Source organism: Ctenopharyngodon idella, chromosome 15 (assembly GCF_019924925.1).
Source record: "Ctenopharyngodon idella isolate HZGC_01 chromosome 15, HZGC01, whole genome shotgun sequence".
Lineage (NCBI taxonomy): Eukaryota > Metazoa > Chordata > Actinopteri > Cypriniformes > Xenocyprididae > Ctenopharyngodon > Ctenopharyngodon idella.
In genome coordinates this window covers 366,467-391,426 of record NC_067234.1, presented here as the reverse complement: position 1 = coordinate 391,426, position 24,960 = coordinate 366,467, and the positions used below count along the sequence as shown (strand labels likewise).

General features: G+C 38.1%; 1 protein-coding gene across 1 annotated transcript; it reads right to left on the bottom strand.

Moving 5' to 3' along the window:
- Positions 1-479: 479 nt before the first annotated feature.
- Positions 480-19,964, bottom strand: LOC127496174 (phospholipid phosphatase-related protein type 4-like). The gene is made up of 7 exons (XM_051863860.1): positions 19,536-19,964; positions 14,161-14,346; positions 7,949-8,078; positions 7,476-7,671; positions 5,283-5,340; positions 4,977-5,150; positions 480-4,177 (listed from the first exon to the last, which is right to left on the bottom strand). Exons 1-7 carry the CDS (start codon positions 19,611-19,613, stop codon positions 2,669-2,671), a joined length of 2,331 nt encoding a protein of 776 aa, XP_051719820.1. The 5' UTR covers positions 19,614-19,964; the 3' UTR covers positions 480-2,668.
- Positions 19,965-24,960: the final 4,996 nt, after the last annotated feature.

Below are 24,960 nucleotides of genomic sequence, written 5' to 3'. Positions count from 1 at the left end.
TCCCCAGATCTCAATCCAATCGAACATCTGTGGGATGTGCTAAACAAAGTCCGATTCCACCTTGCAACTTACAGGACTTAAAGGATCTGCTGCTAACATCTTGGTGCCAGATACCACAGCACACCTTCAGGGGTCTAGTGGAGTCCATGCCTTAACGGGTCAGGGCTGTTTTGGCAGCAAAAGGGGGACCAACACAATAATGTTATGCCTGATCGGTGTAGTTTAACAAAACTGAGAATATTACATGCTCTTTTCTCACGGAAAATGTTCAAGCCAGTTAGATTTATACAAGATCGAGAAAGTGCTTACCAGTTTTGTGTGCAATATGCATCAGATGGTTAGTGAACGGACTGTGGGTGGTCTGTGGGCATGCCGTCTGAGGCTGAGACTATATACCGTCACATATAGAAGGTGTATTTTGCTTTAAATGTGGAAGAAACAGACCACTTCACAAAAAGGCACAAAAAACAATGCGGTGATATACTTTTTGATCTTTTATGATACTTTGAAAGTGTGGAAATAAAAAAAAAAAGGTTATTTTGGCTGTGATACCAAATATTTATTTCAATATATATTAAGACATATCATCCTCAGTCAAAATACATTGCTAAACAAAACCCCACAAGGCGAAACTTCCAAATATCTGTCAACAGGTTCAACTGAAAAGCCATTTGTCTGATTTACCGTATCTGGTTTAGAGCACTAATAAAGAAAGTGTGTCAATGACACTCAAATAATAACCCACTGACCTCTCTTACATCTCAACAGTTTGCTGGCAAAGTTACAAATACCTATTTACAGGGGTAAAAAGATTTATCCGGTTGATTCCGCAGAAGGTACCAGCCATCACTATTAAAGGCATCATTTAAAAAAGAAAAGCAAAACAAAACAAATCCTTTAGTTGCAGTACATTAAGTCACCATGCATATGTAAGGACAGGTTAAAGCCATAATGTGGGGTACAATTATACTGTACAAGCACATATAAAACTTTAAAATGTGTTGGTTCTGATTCACTCTTTTAAAACAGACACATTAAAATATGTATATATATATATATATATATATATCATTGAAATCTAAGTTCAATTAAAAAAAACATCATATAAATGACACTGTACATGAATTAACTATCTGTCACCTTGTTCAACATACATTCTTATTTGGCAATATTTATGTATATTACAATATGATCCTAACAAGGATGTAAACAATGAGCTAGAAATACAAATACACAGTTTAGAACTGTTTAGAAATACACACGCCACACAGGACGAATCCTAACATAGTCTATTATGTGTACTTTATTAAAACTTTAGATTATGCAGCACTTGTCATTATGCAATGACTGTGCCTGTTTTCCAATACCATTCGATGGAACAGACAGAAGTTATTTAAAGCAAAGTCAATGAACATCTGTCAATTCTGCACCATTAGCAACTTTTTGTACAGTTACTGCAAGATGGAGCTAAGTTATCACTAGCTAATAGGCATTCAGTTCTTTTTGAGGCACTCTATGAATATGATTATTAGTGTTTTTTAGACGTTTACAAAAATAAGCAATGTATTCCCACTGGTACCTTTGGGGGCCTCCTATTGCTCTTATATTGTGTATGCTTCTCTGCAATGTGCAGTGAAGTATGAGTCATTTGTTTATGCCCACACGCTTAAAAATGAAGAGAACGACGCACCTCAGTAGCTATATAACCCCATCCTGCCAGGCAAAATGGGGGACAACCAAGAAAATATGCACAATACATCACTGTAAACGTACAGCAATGGGCCATAAAACACAATTATACCTGTGCTCAAAGCAAACTAGTACAAAATACAGGGGCTTGCAAATCAATATATATGAGTGAAATAGTGCTCATTGGCCTGTGGAACCAAATAAAAGTTGTACATTACACAAAGGCAATACGACATTAATGTCTGAAGAATGTATTGTTCTCTGCATTGCAATGCCAAAGGCTGAGTCTCTATAAATTCATTGTCTCTATGCCAGCAAAGAGCGCTTTCAACTGTCTGAATGAAAATAGCTCATTCATGGTCACCAAAACACACAGTGCATATGGTTAAACAAGCCCACTAAACAAAACATCCATTTGGTTAAAAACACTGTCTCTAAAACCTTCTGTAAACATCACAATAACATTCTCCTATTTGTCTAAAAGCTATGAGTCTGATTGAAAGCCCGTATTAAATATTTCATAGCGACATAGTGAAAACAATTATTTTCCTTAAGCATGTGATTGAGTGGTCCAGTATACATACAAATATTTATATTGAGAAAATATATATAAATTTACAAAGTTTTTAAAAGCACCCACGTTGCCATGAGACAACAGACAGATTCCGATAAGACAATGGATTGATTCAATAACAAAACTAATCCGGAAAAATCAAAGGCAAATCAAACAATTACCTTTACCCAACAGCCCCAAATGTCATATTTTGTGCTTATTTTTTTGTAACGAGACCTACAGAATGTAGACTGAAAATGCATGACGTTGCCTTATGTGTTCTGGAGAGTTCAGGTGTGTCTAATGGTCAGGGAACGTAGATATATCCAGAATGACTGGCTCTACTCATTCCCTTAACAGAGCCTCCAGTCTTCAGAGTTCAGAGAGCAAGGCAACTCTTAGGATTGGTACAGAAAGAGGTTTCTTTTACTCTTTGAAAGTCAAAATGGGGGGAGGTGTAGGGGAGGGTTTGAAAAAGTGAGGCAGATTCCTGGTGTTTTCAGGACTAGGTCCTCTGTCAGGCAGCAGGATAATGTTGCCTTTCCTGCGTAGGGTGGAGTCTCGACTGGAGGTGGTAGAGAGAGTTTCCGAGGTGGCTTCACTGCTGGCTTCCACCGGTGTGACTCGGATGGTGGTAATACTCTGTTGGTGGTGGTGATGGTGGAAATGGGGATGATGGGGGTTGCTGATGTCAGGTAGGCTCCGGTTGCCATCTATGGAGCCGTAGCCATCTTTCAGTGACTCGCAGCTTTCGGAGTCCCGGTTCAGGTCATTGAGCTCGAGGGACTGCCGAATGCTGACCCGCTCCTGTGGTTTCCACCTCCAGGACCCACTGCCATCTGTGGATGGTGGTTTAACCACGGGCTTGTTCTCAGGGTGGGCCTCCACTCGAACAATGCCTGAGTTAGGTTCCTGATCCATCAGGGCTTTGTAACGGATGGATCCAGTACAACTGACTGTGCTGCCCTCACTTTTAGGACTACCATGCAACATGCCTTGCTGCTTGGACATTGCGATGACCTGCATGATACGTGGCTGGCTGTTAGTCCGGCAGGCGGTGCTCTTCTCTGCCACCTTCAACCATTTCGACCGTGCTGTCCCACCCCCTCCCCCACCATCATTCACCTCTCCACCATCCTCCTGAGGTGAGTAGCTCACGTTCTCTTGGGTCTCCTCAGGGATGTGCACCAGTTGGGAGGATCCTGGTCGTGACTGGATAGATACCCTGGCTCCACCAGCTAGACCACCAGAGTTATTATGATTGGCTAATGGCACAGCACTAGCAGCAAGCTTCATGTACTGTCCGGGAGGTCCACCACGGAGCTCACCATCCAAGCCCACAGCTGAGGGTTCAGAGCTGCAGCGGAGCTCCATGCTTCGCTGGGGAGACAGTTGTCCAGCCTCAGCCTCCATCACCTGCAGAGACAGCTTGCGATTCTCGTTCTTGGTCTTCCATTGTGAGAGCAGCTGCTTGGAACGTGTAGAGTCCATGGAGGCATGGATAGCAGCGTGGCGGCGAGGCACCGGTTCTTCGATTCCGGTTGAATGCACGCGAGGCAGGGTGTTACTGAATGTCACAAAGCTCTCCTTGCAGAGGGGACTGGGTGGCGTAATGCACTCCACCTCTGTGCTTGCCCTCTTCAAGCTGGACATAGAGTGGTTCTCTCTGTAGGACGGACCACGTAGCAGGATACTTTCAGAGCGTGCCGAGGTGGGACGTTCCCGCATGCTCAGGCTTTTAGGTGGCAGTAAGCGTGGTGGATCTGTGTTCAAGTTGGGTAGAGGTCTCAGAGGCTCCCGCATAGCAGGTGGAGGCACCACTGGCTGAGGCTGTGGTGGAGGCTGTGGCGGCTGTGGTTGCCGGAGAGGAGGACGTGCATGTGTCTTTAAAGATGTGTCTTCACTAGGTTTAAAGTTCCCGACTGCATACAGACCCTGAAGTAGTGCAAAAAGGTACAATTTTACCTCAACATGAATCAAAGTTAAGATGCCATAAAGATGTTAGTCAGGATAGTGATGCTTATTTTTTTGCACATGAAACTGAGGCTTTGAGAAATACTTGCATAATCTGTTCAAAAGGTTGTATTCTCTGCTGAAAAAAAACCCTCTAGCTGTTTTAAGCTGGTCTCCCAGCCTGGCCACCTGTAAAGTACCCAAACCCCTCTAGGACCAGTCAACAGATCAGCCTGACCAGAAGATTTTGTTTTTCTTTTCTCAACAGGGTTGTCCTAAGGTCCTATGTCACCAGTGACTTCACAGTCAGAGTATCAAACAGCATTACACAACTAATCGCTTGGCCTGATTAATGTAGTTTATGTTAAGCAAACAATAAAACCAGTAGCTGATGTACTGATTTGCCTCAGCTGCGCTAATTCCTCCTAAAGGTGTTTTGGCATTGTTGTCAGCGTTAGAAACCACAGGATGTACATAGACATCAGAGCAGATTGAGCAGAGAGTAAGGAGAGAGAGTGAGAGAAAAAGAAAGAAATGGTGGGAGGAATGTGGGGGGTGGGGTGTGGGTGGAGAGCAGAAAAGGAGCCACAAGGGATTTGCATGTGTGAGCTATTTTTACCTTTATTAAAACAGCATTGTCTTATAGCACCTTGCTAATTTTCTATGATTCTTCTCCAGAGTAAGGTTTCGTAGAGTAATATGGATCGGTCATGGGATTATGAAATGAACTATCATCCACGCATTGCCTTTGTTTCTGCATCTCTGTGACAGCAGGACTCACCAGGTAGACGGCTATGCTCCCTCCGATAAGAAAGCCACAGTACACATCCACGGCATGGTTCTTGAACTGAATGATGCGAGTCAAGCCGCAAATAATGCCACAGATGATGAAGGAGAACACCAGGAGTGGCTTCAGGAGCTTGGACGAGTCAGTCAGAGTGGCATTAAAGTACATCTGTGGAAGGAGACCAGCCTTTTGACTGAAGTTTTAGGAAATTCTTAATAGCGGAAAGGACAGTGGGATTATTTGGCAAACAGTTAGATTTCGCTTGAGCCAACTGTGCCATGAGTCAAGTGGATTACTTACGGAGATGTACACAGCCGCAAAGGCTGCCAGAGTGGCATGCTGAGATGGGAAGGACTTCCTGTAAAGAGAGACAGACCGCCTTGTTAGATCATTAGATCTTTTTCACACTGAACACATTTGAGGTACTGTACCATGCTAAGGGACAGATGGGAATGGAAAGCCACAGATGATCACGTCCATAGTGCCATAATTCATATAGAGTGGCAAACAAGATCAGGGCTTTTTATTTCCAAGAATGTTCTCATAAAACCAACAAATATGTCTGTATGCATGTCTGCTAGATATTCTGGAGAGACATTTCAATATATGTCACAGTAGTGCCTTTGAGGAACACATGCACCACACTGACCCTCTTTGCGTCTAATTTTTACGTTATACAAAATGTCGTCACAACATGTAATTGTGGCTATTGAGAGTGCATAAAATGAGTGGAAGATTGAAAAGCAAAGCTGTGCAAATGGATGTGTGTGGGTGTGCTGGAATGGGCAGCCGGGTTGTGAGTGAAGCATCAAGACTGAACCCTGTGTGGGTTTTACAGGAACGCCATGTGCCAGAGGACAGCGCCGCATTCATTCTGCTGCCTTCATATTTATCTACACTGTTTACAGTAGAGATTATATACAAATCTAATGCTCCAATCAGACCTTTACTGTAATTAGAGTTGTTACGCAGTAGGACCAATTAAATTTCGTCAGCCATAATATGTCTAATCATCTTTGTTTGGTTATATTGTTAATCACCCACACTCCAGTTTCAGAGCCCGCTTTTCATAAGGTCAGTCTTGCATCATTGCATGACACAAGTACTTTATCTGCAGTTGCTTGAGGAAAAATCTTGAAATGGTACAAGAATCGTGCCAATTTGAACTCAAGCGGGAGTGAACTAAAAAATATGACTTTAAGAATCAGATTATCCTGGTTGGACCAGATTAAGTAAGGAATAATTGACGACGGGCTGTTGAATTCTTAGAAAATGGTAATGCACCTCGGGTGTGTATTATTTTTTAAGAATTCAATGGCCCGTAGTCAATTATTCTGCTTATACTACGGTTACCACACATCAAGATACTGTTCCAATGTTGTATTTCAAGACAAGTTTCAGGTTTTTGTCCTTAAAACACTCTTGTGTGTGGGACTAATTCCTTGTGCATCTCATTCCAAGCATCCGTTGCTAATTCCAAAACATCATTTCAGAACTAGTAACGGAGGCTTGAGCCTTGATAGCAGACTAATACAGTTGATACAGTTATTAACGCAGTTGAGAGAGAGAGAGAGAGAGAGAGAGAGAATAAGCATATGTGAATGTGTGTGTGTCCGTACTATACAGTACGTGTGTACGTTTGAATGAGAGAGAGAGAGCGCGAGAGAGTATGCACTTTCAGGACACAATAAAACGTATTTTGTGGCAAAAACCATGACAATAATTTGTCGCTTTCATCTCACTAAATACTATATTTATTTGCTTGGTCAGTGTTGTTGTGGGTTTTGTTTATTTTGCAGTTGTAGACTGTAGGACCTATTGAAATAACTTAAATCATTTGGCGAAGTGATATGGAACTGCAATGCGGTCAAGACCTGCCTAGAACTACTTCAGCCGTGCGTTTCCCTGAAAATAATTGCACACCTTAGAACATTGGTCAACCAATCAGATTCAGGCATTCAACAGCCCTGTAGTATAAATTAAAATAATGGACCCTATTTACTTTCTAAACACATGTTCACAGCCTTACTGTGAGATACAACTGTGACTCGTTGCATGTTCTTACAAAGAAAAAAAGTAAATTTTTGTAATCTTTAATCTAAATATATAGAAACAGTAACTTGTGCTGCCTCTAAAACTGCCTTCCTTTTCCCCTGACATCATCTTGACTACACAGGCTATTGAATAATGTTAACCAATAGCCAAATAGCTATAACAAACTCACATTCAGTGTTGTAAATTCTCATTTACAACACCCACTTTCCATCACCCAAATGATTCCTGATGGATAAAATAGTCTTGCCATATATTTTTTCCTTGTTAAATGTCCTGTTTAACTTGGAAATGCATCACAATATAGAAGTAAAATGGGATGAAAACAACATTTCATGTTGACTTTTAAATAGAATGTAATATCTTGTCTAGACCTTTGTTGAGCATGATTATGCATCAGGGTTGACAAACTACAATATGACACAGATACCACTCTCTGACCTGCCGGCATTGATGGCCGCTGGATCAGGCCCAGAGCAGATGTCATCCACAATGAAAGAGTTTTCATCACAGGAAGTGTTGAGGCTGGTATAGTTGGGCTTGCACACAGTAAGGAAGTAGGGGGCGTGATATCCTGTGGCCAGCTGGATAATATCTGTGATGAGTGCTGTGATGCACAGGCCAAACACGTGGACCCCTGAAAATGAAGCAAAAGACACACATACACACACACACACACACACACACACACACACACAGAGGTCTTTTAAATACTAGATTTCATAAGTAGCAAGTACACTTCATAAGCTTGTGATAAAATAGATGGAGCTTTCATTATTAATATCAAACTCAATATAGTACAAGACTATAAAACAGTCAGAATGAGTCAAGATCAAGAGTGTATTCCAAACAATATTTATACGAGTTATATGGCTTTTTATAGAGTCACAAAGAGCAGAGAAATATACACCCACCCACAAACCTCACAGCCCGTCGGATGTAAGAGTTGAAATTGCAGCCAGCGGCATTTATGTTAGCCTCTGTTTTGATGGCGATATTTCTTCTGGCCAAGCAGCAGTACAGGATCCCTTCCCCAATCATAATCTGTGGGAAGATGGTCATCTGTGTTTACCCAAACATACAGCACTGTTGTTAAACTGCCACCCCTCCCCTTTCTAGTGGCTTCCAGGGGTCATTTCTAATAGAATCACTGACACATCAACTCCATTACTGTAATTAAAGTAATCACTCTCATCCATCCATCCATTCATTTATAGCCATATGAGGTGGATTTCATCCAAAAGTGTACAAACTGATGAGGGGAAGGGGGGTATCTTGTAAGTCATCCAGGCCTCCACTATTGCAATGACTAAAATGTTAATTCCACGTAAATGAAAAGCAGAAACCCATAGATTTATATTTAAATGCTTCTGCAAGGGGGCATCTGCTGTGAATGACGAGATAGGGAGCGAAAGAGATGAACAAGTGATCATACCCCCCTGGGATCACACTTGCTACACACCTACAGTCAAGTGCAGCACTTGAGTGTAGCAGGCGCTACCATAACAGCTGGAGATACCAGCATGACACACATTCACATGCCGCCTGCTAGCACAGGCTCAGCCATTATACCCATATAGTATTGAGGCTCAAACCTCATTTGGGTGAATTAACATTGAGAGAGTGTTGTTGAGTGATTAGACGTGGAGCAAAAGTCAAAATCACGACTTGTGCTGAGGTGGAGATTCACTATTGGCTGATAATCGCTTCTAATGACGGCGATTTCTCAATTTGCCGATATCAGAAATCGATTTCATGCTGAGAACACATAAAGATGGTATATATGACATGCTTGCAGTGGCACCGTCTTAATCTCTGTCCGGTGGTGGTAAAATAATTATAATGCTGAAGGTGAGGGACATTTAATTCATCTTTATTAAGTAACTTTTGACAAATCAGTAATTTGAAGACGTAATTTCACATTCACATGAGTGAATCAGCACTCTCTCTGTCTCTCTCAAAATGCGCAAATGGCTTCACATCGTGTCTGCACAAGTGAACGTAAAGTAAACAGTTGAAAAAGAAAACTTATGTGTAACCGTATTTTGGATCCGTGCATCAGGTCTTAAAGTGATAGCAGCCTATAAATACCTGTTGCTGTCTGTCTGTCTAATCAAACAACAAAAGACAAAGAGAAAATCACTCAGTGCTCTTGAATGAATAACTTTTGTAACTTTAATTGTAAAGATTAATATGTATTTAATTTATTCAGTGTAGACTATCCAAAGTTATTTTAGGTTTGATTCCTTATTCAGTTTCTGTAGTATTTCTTACCTGAATACTACTGTTAGACCTCCCTGAAAAAAAAACTTAAAACAGTTTATTGTGTGGTGTAAATTAGTTTTTAAAAGTGTGTGTGTGTGTGTGTGTGTGTCCGCCCATCTCACCCGCAAATTATGCCTATGGTTGTAAGCAATTGAGCAACAAAACTGCCCCACTGAAAAGAACAAAAATCCATTGTGTAATCAAACATTTAGGTGAGACAATTATATATTTTTTGAAAAATGAATATTTTCCTACCTTTGGAGGAAATAATATCCTCCACAAAAGAGTCACAGAAGGGCAGAATACCCCCCAAGCCCTGAATTAATGTCTGTAAAATCCTGATTGGAGCATCCCTATAAAATAAATAAAAATAAATAATACTACATGATAAAAAGAATGCTTCAACTAGACACCATGATCGGTATCGGTGATCGCTATCGGTTGATAGTGCTTCCTGTGATCGTTAATCAGCCCCAAAAATCCTGATCGGAGCACCCTTAGGAGATTTGTACTCATGCTTCACTGCAGACCCAAGTCTCCTTTCATTTGCAGTGTCTGGCAAATGCATAATGCACAGGATAACCAACAGTGATAGCACTTAAAAGAGCATAGCCGCCTTGCAAAATTAATTAGGCCAGTATGGTGGAGCACCTAATGTGATGAAAACACCCAAGCGACGTGCTGGGGAGTTGATGAAACAAATATGTCATTAAACATTAAACGAATCTGTTCTCTGATGAATATAGGTGGAGTGAGGCAATTTTTTTTAAGATGATGTTGATGAGACCGACAGTGGAATAACAAACTTTGAAAGCCGCTGTGAATATATAAGCAGCTGGAACAATGACATAAAGCTCTTTCAAATCTATTTAGTTAAAAAACAAACAAAAAAAAGCATTAAAATTCAATTCATCATGAAATTATATTAATTAATAATTTAATTCCTGATAGTTGTAAAATACAAAAAGGCCATATACGTATACACTGCAGATAAATTTGGTTGTCAATTCACCTTTTAGTGCTTAATCCAGTAATTTATGGGAGTGACAACCACATTTACAATATTCTATGCATAGTGTACAGAACCGAACTGAACAACTATTGTTGTAATTATAAAATATTGTGACCTGCACCCGCCCACTTTATTAACTCTATAAACTTGATCGCTTTATGAGCCAAAATCAAACAACAAGCCTAAAAACACTTATAATATGAGGACATGCTCTGTGAAGTAGCCTTACAAGCATAAGCAAGACGCAATGCCTCTGTAGTGGCTTTGTCAAAATAGCAGAACATAAGTCTTTGGTCACTGTAATATTATTTTGGTCAAAAATAGCGGATACCAAACGTGCAAGACGGCAGAACTTTGCTATGGTTTCCATGGTGTCAATCATTGCAATTTTGGGAGTGAGTCATGTTCCGTACACACACAGAGCGATAATTTTGGGGATTCACTCTCGTATTTAAATGCGGTTGTAAGTCTTTCTAACTTTACAGAGGCCATAATGATTAAGATTCAAGTAGTAAGGAAAATATGTTATTACTTTTTACTTGATGGCACATACTGTACTTTTCTGTAAAACATACTGTAACTTTTCTTGAAATTTTAAAAAAAAGTTTTTCAAAACCAACATGAATACAAATTTCTAAGAACTGACATGTTTTATTCTGGATTTTTAAAAATTTTTTTCTTTTTCACTGACCCTACACTGTCATTCAAACGTTTGGGGTCTGTAAGATTTTTAAAATGTTTTTATGCATAAGTCTCTTATGCTCACTGAGGCTGCATGTATTTGATCAAAACTACAGTAAAACATAATATTGTAAAATATTACAATTTAAAATAACTTCTATTTAAATATATTTTAAAATGTAATTTATTCCTGTGATGGCAAAGCTGAAGTTTCAGCATCATTACTCCAGTCTTCAGTGTCACATGATCCTTCAGAAATCATTCTAATATGATGATTTGCTGCTCAAGAAACATTTATTATTATTATCAATGTTGAAAACAGTTGTGCTGCTTAATATAATTGTAAAAACCCTGATACTTTTTTTTCAGAATTCTTTGATGAATAGAAAGTTACAAAGAAGTTTCAAAGATTTATAAATTTTAAAAAGAATTTAAAATCTTTTGTAACATTATAAATGTCTTTACTAGGGGTGGAATTCACCAGAATAGAATATTATTGCGATTTTAAAAGATTTTCCAATATGCTGAGTATTGCGATATCATATATTGCGCCACATTTGTTTTTATCTAATAAGATAAAGTTCATAATCTGTTCATTTCACATTTTCATGTCCATCATCCCTTCCTTGTTCAATATCTTCCTCGTATATTAGACTTTTTTTTTTAATAGAAATTACAGTTGTTAAATATTTCAAATTTCAATGTTTTCACACTCAGTTCAATGTATTTGTTTTACAAAGAACAACCTTACTAACACCCTAATGTAAAAGTCAAAGGTAACTATACTTTACACTCTTTTTCAGTTATGAAATCAAATTATGTGCTGAATCATATTTATATTGTTGTTTTAGGAAGATAGGCTCACATAAATTTGCCAATGATGATGCTATGGAGTTATTTTCGTTGTTAAAAATAGCCTACACAATAATGCACTGTAAGACAGTTTGATTTCAAAGGACTATAACCATTATCACCATCTGTATGTAACAGTAATGTAACAGGTGAGCTATCAGGTAATGTGATGGTAATGTGACGGCATTTGCGTGTCAAATTAACACATTTATTTAGCCTTCAACAAGCAGTCCTTGTTCAGAAATATGCCAGAACGCACTTCCTTTACACACAGCTCACTGCGTGTGTCTGTGTTACTTGCACTGTTTGTGAAATTACAGTCTGAAAAACAGATTTCAAACCATTATTATTATTTTCTGCATTGTAAGCAGAGAGCTCATAGTAAAATTATGCACAATATTCGCAATCATGAGCCGAAATTCAGGCCCTGCAAAGATTGTGTATCAATACAATATCCCCTTGCAAAACATTGCAATAATATGCTGTATCTATTTTTTCCTCCACCCCTAACTTTACAGTCACTTTAATGCATCCTTGCTGAATAAAAGGATTAATTTCTTAAAAAAAAAATCTTACTGGTCCTAAACTTTTAAATGGTAGTGTGTATGACTCTCAAAAGCTACACTTTCCAAACATTTCCAAACTTCCAACTTTTGAAAGTTTAAAAGGAATGTGATAATTAGCTATTCGAGATATTTCTATTGAGTTGCCTTTGCAGTGACACTCTTGTAGACCTCAACATGTACAGATGGTGAAATGCAATTGAGGGCAATCTATTAGACTCCTGAGTTCATCACGCAGGGTCTTGATAATACACTCACAACATGCCTGGAGAGGCTTAGAGCCTTGTCGCCTAGCTGATGTTCGAAATGCACGCTGGGTGGGCAGTAGTCAAAACTTCACTGACAGTTTGGGGAAAAGACAGCATGCAAAAGAGACAGGCAAAGAGCAAGAAATAAAGAGAGAGAGAGAGAGAGAGAGAGAGAGAGAGAGAGAGAGAGAGAGAGAGAGAGAGCGAGAGAGCGAAAGAGAGACCTTGAATAGGAATGCTAACAGCAATTTAGGTGAGGTGAAAGCTGAGAAAAGGTAGGGTAGGCAATGTTTTTCATAAACACTTTTTGTTATACTGGTTGAAACTCTCTTCACAACCTGATAGCAATCAATAATAGAAGTGGTCTATATTAAAAAATGTACATATATCTTCTGTGGAAGTCTCAGGACCAAAAAATGTTTGTCCAATCATTGCATTCGATCCAAATGCAATGATACATTGTCCTACCTGCCTGTCAACATATGAACAGTATATGCATACCTCTGAGCAGCACCTTACTCACGCAGACATCACAAGTCATCAGCACGTTTCATAAGGCTACGAGTGGTTGTAGACAGACTGTCAACGAGCGTCATAAACAGCAGCCACCTTTTACAGTTCCTCCTGAACCAAAGCAATGAGCTTATGCTGCGTTCATGCCATGTCGTAACCGCAATTACAAGATAGCAACCCGTAACTTTCAACCCGGAGCTGTACACGTCCTCAGACTCAGATTTATGTGATTCTATGGAAACACTATCAACGCCGAAATAAATCTGCAGCAGTCAGGTGGTACAAGTGAGCAAGTTGTTTATGTTCATTATTATTGTAATATTATGTGCTTTGAGACATGAGGTAATTTAACACAGCTTCTCATGATGCTTTGCAGACTCAGCTGTGCGCGTTCATGTGTTTTGGAGGAGGCATGGCTTTGGAGAGCGCTCTGAAGGAAGGGAGGGATCTTATGCTTTCAAAGCTAGCTTGCTATTGCTAGCCTCTCTGAAATTGCCTACCCTACCTTTCATTATGTAATTTTTTTAATACTTTGTTACATTGGCACATCTGTGTATTAGTTTTAAAGCCATCTAAGTGAAAAATGATGACTCATCCTATACTACACATTCTAGAGAGCATCTGATTGGACAAAATATCCCTCCCCCTAATACCAACTGCAAATGACTAGGAAGCAGCAAATCATTGTTCATGGCTAAGACAAAGCTAAAGGCATCAAGTAATTTCATAGGGCCTTTACTGAACTGTGAATGTGTGCAAAACTAGCAACAATTTACAACCAAATACAGCAAAACAAACAAAAAAACACAGCCACATTCAACTTCAGGTGACTACACAGAAATTGGAGTCATACCATCCAAAATGGATAACTTAATATTCACTTTAATATTCATCCTTGCCCCTCTAAAATGAGATCAAACACTAAGCCTGCATGAATAAGTAAGAGTGTCCTCTAAACTAAATAAGAGCAAGAGTGGCACTATGGCATTTACCGTCGCTGCTGGCCCGGCAAAAGCCAGACTGAAGAGCATGAGGAAGGGGATGACCTCCTTTGTGGGCTCAATGTAAGGCATGCTGAGGCTGCGGTCATTGCAGCTGTAGCCTGAACGCACTGGCTTAAAAATGTCTGTCAACTCCAAGAAGTACAAGCTGACCACTGAGGACACCAGAATCGGGAGCTGGAGAGATAAAACAGAAGGAATATGATAAATATGCAAGATGAGTAAAGAACAACAATGAAAATTATGCAAAATTTATTAAATGGTGCACAGTCCCACAGTTTGCTTGTTCGACTCATCCAGGCTGATTTGCAAACCGTTGCGAACGTGATAGAAGGTAATTATTCCATTGACAAGGTAATCAGCCAATTATAGCACAATGGAGGAACTGCATCTCATCATGTGACTTTTGAACTGTATTTTGCCACTGTTTCATGCTTAGGATTTCAGAGAGAACAGAATAATCTTATTCGATCCACTGTTATCCATTTAAGTCCCATTTTGTAATAGTTGTTCTCATTCACGCAACTCTTATCTCCTAAAAAAGAAAACACTGTTGGTGTTGAAGCAGGAAATGCATTGGGAGTTCATTGCTGCTAAAAACCTGGCTGTGTATTTGCACTTGTCAGCGTTATGTGGGTAAATGAGCTTCATACTTTGATACATGTAATGAGGGTTTGGACGAAACTATGCTGGAGTTACATCTCTTAAGGCTTTTCTCACTCTTTAATGATACCGGGTTCATGCTAAGGTTAGACAGAAGATGTGTGATTACGGCAGAAGGTTATTCTCAGGTGAATATGCATGGAATGTCTTTAAATTTCCTAGAATTACTGTTGTCATTGACACGGTTCGCCCCATAGTATCTCAGTGAACAAGGATCAGCTGGAGATGTCTTCGCAGCAGCAGAGCTCCCAAGAGGAAATATATTGCGCTGTGCTATGCAAAGTGGAAATGTGTCATCGTACTGAATAATTACGAAACTTGAGTGGACAGCATGAAGATCAAAGGTGGGGGTAGGGGGTTTAATTACTGTAATCAACCCCCATCTAAAAAGGGGAGAGCATCTGCAGAAAAAGCCCCTGTGGTCTAAACTCATACTGATGCTGCATCTTACAGCACAGACACTAATAACCTCTATAATACTGTACTGGATCGATTATCAGTCACTGTCTCTTCCCAGCCATAACCATTACTAATTCTGTATTTTGACTGCATATTTACAGATGTTAAACAGTGAATTGCAAAAGTATTTTAAACTTAAAACATTTGTCATTTATATTTTAAACAAGTTACTGAAACTCAACTTATAATACACAAAATGGTAAGTTTTGTAAGTCATCAAAACTTATGTTTTCTAACAATAACGCAACTGAAATTCAATTTTAAAACAATTTCCTTGTTAAACAACATTTGTTGGAACAAAGCTAAAATGGTTAAAAAGTGTACATGCATGTCTTTATATAAAGGGATGCACAGTATATCTGTCACATGTCTGCTGTGTTGTATTCCTTAGTTTGACCTAGTTCCTGTCTGTCAGTCTGTTAATCATGTAATTAGTTTCCACCTGTGTTCATTTACTCCCTCATTAGTTCCTTTGTTTGATACTTGTATTTAGTCCCTGTGTTCTCCTTCAGTCTTCGTCCGTTCTCGTTGATGTTAAACTGTGTGAGTTCCTGCCTGTTTTTGTTATTAAATATCCTTCTTCGTATTCTCCTTCGTCCTTGTGCCTTTCTACACACGTTACGTAACAATATTGGTACTTTATCAGTTATTGGCTGATATGGATTTTTTATATATCAATATTGGATATATATTGTTATACATTGAATATTTAATGGTGCATGCCAATTTTTATATTTTTACCTTTGCTGTCATCTAATGATCACTTAAAGGTGACATTTCTTGTGTTTAAGTGCTATAATCAGGTCCCCGGTGCAACTACCAAACCAGAAAACGTGAAAATAGACAACCCAGTAACTTTGTTTTAGTAAGCCTTTCTCTGCAAGCATGTGAAAAACAAGACATTCAGATTTCGCTCCCCTTGTGACATAGGAAGGAGATCTTTTTATTATATTACCATCACCTGAATCTGTATGTTTTCACCCACGGCGCCGCCATTTTGTTTTCGTAAGCGACAACGGTGTACCAGTAAGACTGGTCCTGGAGTGCAGCTGTCCTGCACAGTTTAGCTACAACCCTGATCAAACACACTTGAATGTCTTCAGGATTATTAAAGCTATGTGAAGGAAGGTGAGTTGGGTCGGAGCAAAACTCTGCAGGACAGCAGCATTCAAGTACGACCGTGCCTGAGCTCATGTCTCAGCTATGTAAACATTATCACTGATCTGTTAATGGCTATAATAGTAAATTATATTAAAATTACTATTAAATTAATAGTAAAGTATGAGTCTCCATAAACTCCTGGCATCTGAGCCACTAAGGACGCAGTGGTGTAATTTTATTTATGAAGGGAATGTGTCCAGAAAAATTCATATACCAGTATGTACAAGTCATTTTACACCAGACTGCTTTGCACACGAGGGTCAGTAAAACAGGATTTGCACAGAAGTTGATTCTCAAAGATGGATCGATACCAACTGTTCATGATCCAATTTTGTATATATTTCGTGATGTTTACAAATTGTCTTTCTGACAGTGTTTCGTTAGCACATTGTTAATGTACTGTTAAATATGGCTAAAGGTACCACTGTTTCTTACTGTATTCAGGAGACCAGAGTCATTTCGTTATTTTCATTTTTAACCCGAAAACGCTTGCAGTCTGTATAATTCATAAATGCATCTTCATTCTTATTGAGTCTCTCTAACAGTGTGTAGCTTTAGCCACATTAGCCGTGCAGCACGCTATCAAAAGCTGCGTCTAAAATCGAATACTTCTCTACCATATACATAGTATGCAAAAAACAATATGCCAACAAAGTAGTATGTCCGAATTCATACTATTCGAAAAGCAGCATGCAAAAAGTCCCTGGATGACCTTCTACTTCCGGTGAGATTCTGAAGTGCGCATTCGATAGACACTTTACTATCCCATGAGGCCATGGGAGAGGATTTATGGAGATGAAGCAACGTAACTGATGCCGGTAGGTCATGTGATAATGACAACAGGGCGGATGTAGTATGTCCGGATTACATTCATACTACCCCCATTCTTACTATACAGAATGAATGAACCGTTAAAATATACTTTTTTAACGGACGCAAAGTACATTTAAATTCAAATGCAGTACATACTCAAACAGTACGCTATTTCGGATGCACCTAAACTCATTCAGAATCGATTGTTAGCAAACATCCACAAAATACATGCCATACCTATGTGATCTGATATGCTGCATCACAAACAGTTTGTAATGATCCATTTTGAGAGTTATATTTGCTGTGTGAGCTTCTCCTGTATTATTTATGCCTCAGTGTATTGGAATCGAAAGCTTGGGGGTGGGGACCAAAAGCTTATTTGCATTTAAAGGTACACACACCAAATCAGCACATTTTTTTCTACCACCCAGGCAGTTAAAACAAGGTAGAATGAAAAATCCATGGGGTATTTTGAGCTGAAACTTCACAGACACATTCTGGGGACACCTGAGACTTATATTACATCTTGTAAAAAGGGGCATAATAGGTCACCTTTAAATGTTAATCTTTAAAAACATTAAATTAACACTTAAATGTAGCACTTGAAACACTTTGTTTTAGTTTTTGGTGTTTTATATTTTTAATTTATTTATATAAAATAGTATTAATATCAGCTATTTTTTGGTCATATAAATAGCTGATATATTTGGAAATAATGTGGAAATATATGAAAATAATCTGCTTATTGGTATTGGCCATTGATATCGGTAACAGCACATATGTATCTAAATCCCAAAATAAAAACATATTTTGATATTAATGTCACATACAAAGCAGTGTTTTGTTATAAACAGCATTAACAGGGCTAGCTAACTTTGGCTGAGCAAATGAATAAGAACCAATTTGGTATTTAAATCATTGTAAGCAATTGTGGAAACATTGTAAGAATGTGGGAATGTATTGTAGAAGGCTGGTATGGTAACTTACAACCTAAAGTGAGATCTGTCAGCACATTTCAACCGTCAAAAGAATCCCTTTTTATTTATTTATTTTTTATTGTGGGAGGACAAATTAAACTTCCCAACCATATTCTAATTTATTTAGTATACTGAAACATATTAGTGAAACAGAGAAGTTAATTAGCAAAAATTAGTGAAGTGAAGCAAATTAAATGACTGTTTTTAATTAATTCTCAGCTTAGGACAGAAACAAGGTCTCTGCAGCAAGCCAACTCTATAGAAGGCAACCAGGTCACACCTAGGGACATGATATTCATTTCAGTGCAGCCAATGAGCTTTGATTCTGTCTGATCTGACAAAACAGACTATTCCAGGTTAGGTGTTTACGGAAGCTTTTTTTCACTTGATTTACACTGGATGTATGTATCATGCAATCTTTCTCTCATCCAAAATGACAAAGATAACCTATAAATAATCAATAAAGATATTATTACACCTTTATCAACAACATATTTGAGTAAAGCCTTATGTCAGTCATTAAGTTTTTTCAGTCAGTTCATTATACCCTCATTCTCCAATGAAAATGAACTTTTAAAGCAGAATAGAAAGACATCAAACGTTCATGATCATGCTGTTTAATACATGATTAATGTTTAATATTCTTCAATATTCAGAAAAATAGGGAATTCAGTACTGCAGCTTGACAAATAAACAAGGCAGATCAAAGACTGCCACCATTATCTCCATGACACCAGTGATCAGCACTCATTTGTTTGTAATATCTAGGCCACGTCAGATTGGCCTTCATATAATAACTGCCCATATTCTAACCCCATTTATTTTTCCAGTCCTGTTTTATAAGCAATATGGATGATTCCCTTCACCTTGACTTTGAAGTAATACTTTACTAAGGCCATGTTGTCTATGCCAATGAATACTGCACCTTACAATCAGGAAAATAGTGTTTTTGAATGGCAGACATCAAGAAGCAAGTACAAATTTGATGCGCAAATGCCAGCAAACAATTTTTCTATGTATTTCCCCCACATATCATGCATATCTCTTTAACAATAACGTGATTGACAACAAGTGCAATGCGTTTTGTCCTTTTTCACGACCATAACTGTATATGTAAAGTTAACGAGCAGTCAAGAAAAATGAACACTGACTGTGGTTCCAATCCGCTTGACTGCTTTGATTTCGAACGTGACCATCGCGTAAATGAAGACTATCATAACCCTTAACTCTCTTTTATTAATTACACATAATACATAAGAAACAGATCTCTCAATGTGTACTAGACTCACTTACCTCCACGAAATAAAAGCAGGGCAGCAAGGTAACGCTGTCTTTGGTCATCTTGCCTTTGAGTCTTTCCTTCGCAGACATGATAAACGGTACGTCCCTTTATAACGCGATAAGTGAAGAGAGGAATACTGAATTTCTCCCCGTGTGCAGTAATTGCGCTCCTTCAGGCTGTCGCTTTCTCCATCCCCAAGTGCGCTTTTACTGCGGATACAGACACACAGAAAGATGCTGTATCAAACCTGGCGACAACATGACTGAAACCATGACAACACAATCACCATCCCCTGAGGACGCGCCGATGGAGATGTTAACAATGTCCAACAGCGATTAATGTTTCAAGCCAACATTCAACCTTCTGATTAGAGGCAATATGCTGACCAGATGACGTCAGAGGTGTGCTAAAAACCCATTTTCACCATAAGCGCGCGCACGTGTGTGTGTGAGATGGGGGCGTTCACGCTTGTTCACACTATCATGATTGTCAAATGGCTCAAATACGGCTCAGAGAGGTTGTAAGGCGTTGTTTTTTAATACAAAAATCTATTACTGATGTAGTCTAACGTTACTGTATAAATGTTTTTTAAACCTTTAGGACACTGGAATGATTTACCCAGTCATAAATACACTGAAAGCATTTAGCATGAGATAAAATACCTCATCACCGCTAGTCTATTAAATATCATAGACATAAAACAAAAAATTAAAAATTAAAAAATATTATCTGTAAATATTGCATTCAACATGAAAAATTCAAAAATCCATCCATTGCACTGTGACTACTGCACTTACAAGTAGACTAATAAACATCTCAGACCTCATATAAACATGTTTGTCCTTCTGTCAAATATGCATAAAGTGATAGGCGAATAATAATACATTATAAATTATAAAATGAGAATCCGTCTGGAGTTCTTCATAATTAGCCTAAAAATGTTTATTATTATTATTATTATTATTATTCAGCATATAACTCAGGGTTTTCTTAAATGTTTTCCTAAACTCATTTAGAGAGAAAAGATAGCAAAAATCCAACATGAATTTACTTTTCTTTCAAGTTTGTTTCAGTGGGCACACACGCCATCTAGTGGATATTTCATTCCACTCATCTAGTTTTACCTGCTGTCTGCTCAATACCATCATGATTTTCTCAGCCCCAAATCTAGTATTACGTGTTTCTTTCTACATACGTTCAACTTAATGTGTCACTGGAAAACAATTTGCATATTAGCAAAACATTACGTTCTGTATAGTCTACTTAAATATTGCATTGATAGTGGTTAAAGGGTTAGTTCACCCAAAAATGAAAATAATGTCATTTATTACTCACCCTCATGCCGTTCCACACCTGTAAGACCTTCGTAAGACCAGTGGTGCGCCAAAAAAAACAAAATAACGACTTATATAGTGATGGCCAATTTTTAAAACACTGCTTCATTAAGCTTCAAAGCGTTATAAATCTTTTGTGTCGAATCATGATTCGGATCGCGTGTCAAACCGCCAAACTGCTGAAATCACGTGACTTTGGCGCTCCGAACCGCTGATTCGACACAAAAGATTCATAACGCTCCGAAGCTTCATGAAGCAGTGTTTTGAATCTTAGCTTTTTCAGTCATGAGTATGAGGTAACGCAGCTCTGTTTATTATATTAGATACATCTGACTGTGTTGAAAATGATGTTATAACGTTACTCTGTGCGTTCGCTCGGCGGCTGCTGTGAGACATTTGTTGCACACTGTAGTAAGCTAGATTGATTTTAGAATATCATATTAATAAATGCTGGATGGCTTGTGTTGATAGATGGCATGCAATTAATTTTAAAACGTATTGTATGATGGAGAAAATTCTGTATTACTGTTACTAAAAATAAAGCTGCATCTGATTATGCTATGTTAGCTACTTCACACAATAGTGTTTTTCTCTGAGGCATGGTAAAGCATGGTACTCGCAAAAAATCAAGAAGATTTAAACAATAAGACTAAACATGTTGAGCTATATAACAACAATTAGTTTTCTGTCTATAAATATATGCAGGTATGACGCAATTGACAGGCGACTCAAGTGAACAAAATATATAACACTGGCCTAGTGGTTTTTGGATATTTTACTGCAAAATTCTTACATATTGCACCTTTAAGGGATAAAATGATTGACTACAAACTTTTTTAAAACTTTTAAAACCAGCCTTGTCAAACTACTATGCTACTACTAAAATATGGCTGTGAAGAGCATCAGTAATTATGGGAAATGAATATAATCTGCAGAAAACGTATAGTAGTTCAAAAGTTGTCTTTTTTTTGCGATCAATTTTTTATTGTCTTTAGATTTAAAGGGTTAGTTCACCCAAAAATTAAAATTCTGTCATTTATTACTCATCCTCATGTCGTTCCACACCCGTAAGACCTTCGTTCATCTTCGGAACACAAATTAACGTATTTTTGATTAAATCCAAGAGTATATGAACTGCAGGCAGCAACGTCATTGCACCTTTTGAGGTCCAGGTCATAAAAACATTAGTAAAATAGGCAACGTGACTACAGTGGTTCAATCTTAATGTTATTAAGTGAAGAGAATACTTTTTGTGCGCAAAATCAAAACAAAAATAATGACTTTATTCAACAATTTGAACCGTTGTCATATGTAGTTGACATAGGTTTCTACAAAATAAAACCGGAAATCGAGGGTAACGCGGGTATGATGTCACAGACTGTTTAATGCAGCTAAGAGATACCATGAATATAGCAATATTTAAAGAAGTCGTGTTATGTTTTTTTACATTTTCAAATTTCTTTAGTGTGTAATGTTGCTGTTTAAGCATGAAAAAGGTCTGCAAAGTTACAAGTTACGTTAGTAGTGTGTTAAAACTCACGGTTATGGTAAGGAGCATGACCCAGATAGCATGGTGACATTGATACAATGTTGAGTTTTGATCCAAACCATCATTTTGGCTGAGATTGAAATTTCAATATTTAAAGTGTGTTGGATCAGCATTGAAATTTTGATGAAAGTCGACAGCACACATGGGTAGAGACAGTGACATTGAACTAACAGTGATTTGTAGTTGATGATCACAAGATCATGCGGGCGTGTATCTCTGCAGAACACTAGTGGGTGTTTCCCAATCAGTGGGGCATTTTCAAACCACGATGGGCTTTTCAATCGCTTTACCCGATTTGCTCTAATCCACTGGGGGCTTGGTTTAGGGGTGGGCCATGATTTTAGCAAGTCCGTTGAAAAATGGTTGAAAAACATCTAATGTAGTTTGAAATTGGCCACTGATTGGTAAACGCCCATTTTGGTTTTGCATGTGCACCTCTCAGTCTAATTGATGCTTCTCATTAGAGTGAAAACACAGGTGCATCCTATACAGATGTCTTGTGTGTTGAACCATCTGACATACTTACATGACTTCTCTAGCACAGTAACAACAATGGTGCATCTACCTTATTATTTCTCTGTTCCTTTGTTTTGCATGCTTGTTATTTGCTTTTGACTTGTGTTGTGACTGACTGTAATTAGATACATTAAAATGCATTTTATGCATACATCCATTTTTCTACATTTCCTGAAAAAAAGTTCTAACATCATTTAACAGATTTCTTGAAGTGCAAGAGACATGAACATAAAATGTTGTAACACTTCACACATAGCCCATGTCTTGCATCCAACAGTGCTTGCAGAGCACATTGCTCCTTTAGTAGGAGTGAAAGCATGAAGATGGACAATTAAACAAAATGAGAAGCACCCTCGTGATAATGCTGACATTGATTATACATTGAGTTGTTGTCGACAGCATAATTACCTGACCTGGGACTTGATGCTATCCTGTGCCTTACTGCTTAATCAGGTAATCATTCATATTCCTGAATCACTATTAAATTTGAGGAACGTAGCCTGTTTTCACTGAAAGACAATCACAAAAAACATTTTGTGTTTATTGAGAAAGTGACTGACATGACTATTTTGTGATATTTAAAGAAATTAAGGTCTACATATGGTGAATCTGCAGCTTTAAATGGATAGTTCAGCCTGAAATTAAAATTCTGTCATCATTTACTCAACCCCAAGTTGTTCCAAACCTATATGTGTTTCTTTCTTCTGTTGAACACAAAAGAATATCTTTTAAAGAATGTTGGCGGAATCATCCGTCAACTGATAAAGAATCAGTTGACGGTAGCCATTGACATAGTATTTTTTTTCCTATTTTTTTTCCGTCAACTGTTTGGTTATCAGTATTCTTTAAAATATCTTCTCTTGTGTTCAACAAGAAATAAATTCATCCGGGTTTGGAACAACTTGAGTAAATGAGTAAACATGAGTAAATGATGACAGAATTTTCATTTCGGGGTGAACTATCCCTTTAAAAAAATTTTATTGAAAATTTATTACAATTTAATTCATTATATTTCAACCTAACCCAACATTTAAAGTGATTTAGAATCAACATCACATTGTAACATTGATGGACATTGATATTACCAAAGATTATTTTTGTTAATTTCAATATTGATTCAGCACCAGTGATGTAGAATCAGTCATAGTGTAATGCTGATTCAACAATATTACCATTGATTATTTTCATTCATTTCAATATTGATTCAACAGTGATGTAGAATCAATCATAGAGTAATGTTGATTCAATGTCATTACCATTGATTTTTTGTTCACCATTGTTTCACCATTAAATGCGGGTGCAAACGTAATATTGAAACAACATCACTTCATAATGTTGATTCAATGATATTATCATTGATTTTTTTTGTTGAAATCTCAACAGTTTTTCAACAGTAACGCTGAATAACATGGGAAAACAGCGCATCAATTGATGAATAGATAGCCTATCGGCTAATCTTTAGAATTCGGTTCTCATTCATCTCGATGGTATCCGCAAACAGTGACTGACTGTTGCACAACTCTGAAAGAAATTCAAGGACGTCAAGGCTGTAATATGATTGGTTATCAAGGCACGTGTAATCCAAGTTGGCCATTATGCTTTCTCCAATGGTAGAACCACAGACCCTGGTATCTCCCAATAATAGGAGATAATAGGTCCCGATAGGTCCCATTTAAATGTTGGGGAAAAATGAATTAAACTATGAAACTAAAACCGACAGTAGGTGGCGGCAATGTCATAATGAGTGAGTCATAGGGTGCATCCGAAATCCCACACTTCCCTACTATATAGTAGGCGAAAAACAGTATGTGACAAAAGATGTATGTCCGAATTCACAGTAGGCCTACTCATAAAACAGTAGGCAAAAAGTACTCGGATGACCTACTGCACTACTTCAAGCAAGATTCTGAAACGTGCATAGACACTTTACTATCCAATGAAGCCACGGGAGAAGATTTGTGAATGGCGGTGAAGCAACGTAACTGACGCTGGTAGGTCACATGATAATGACAGCATGGCAAATGTCCTGATTACATT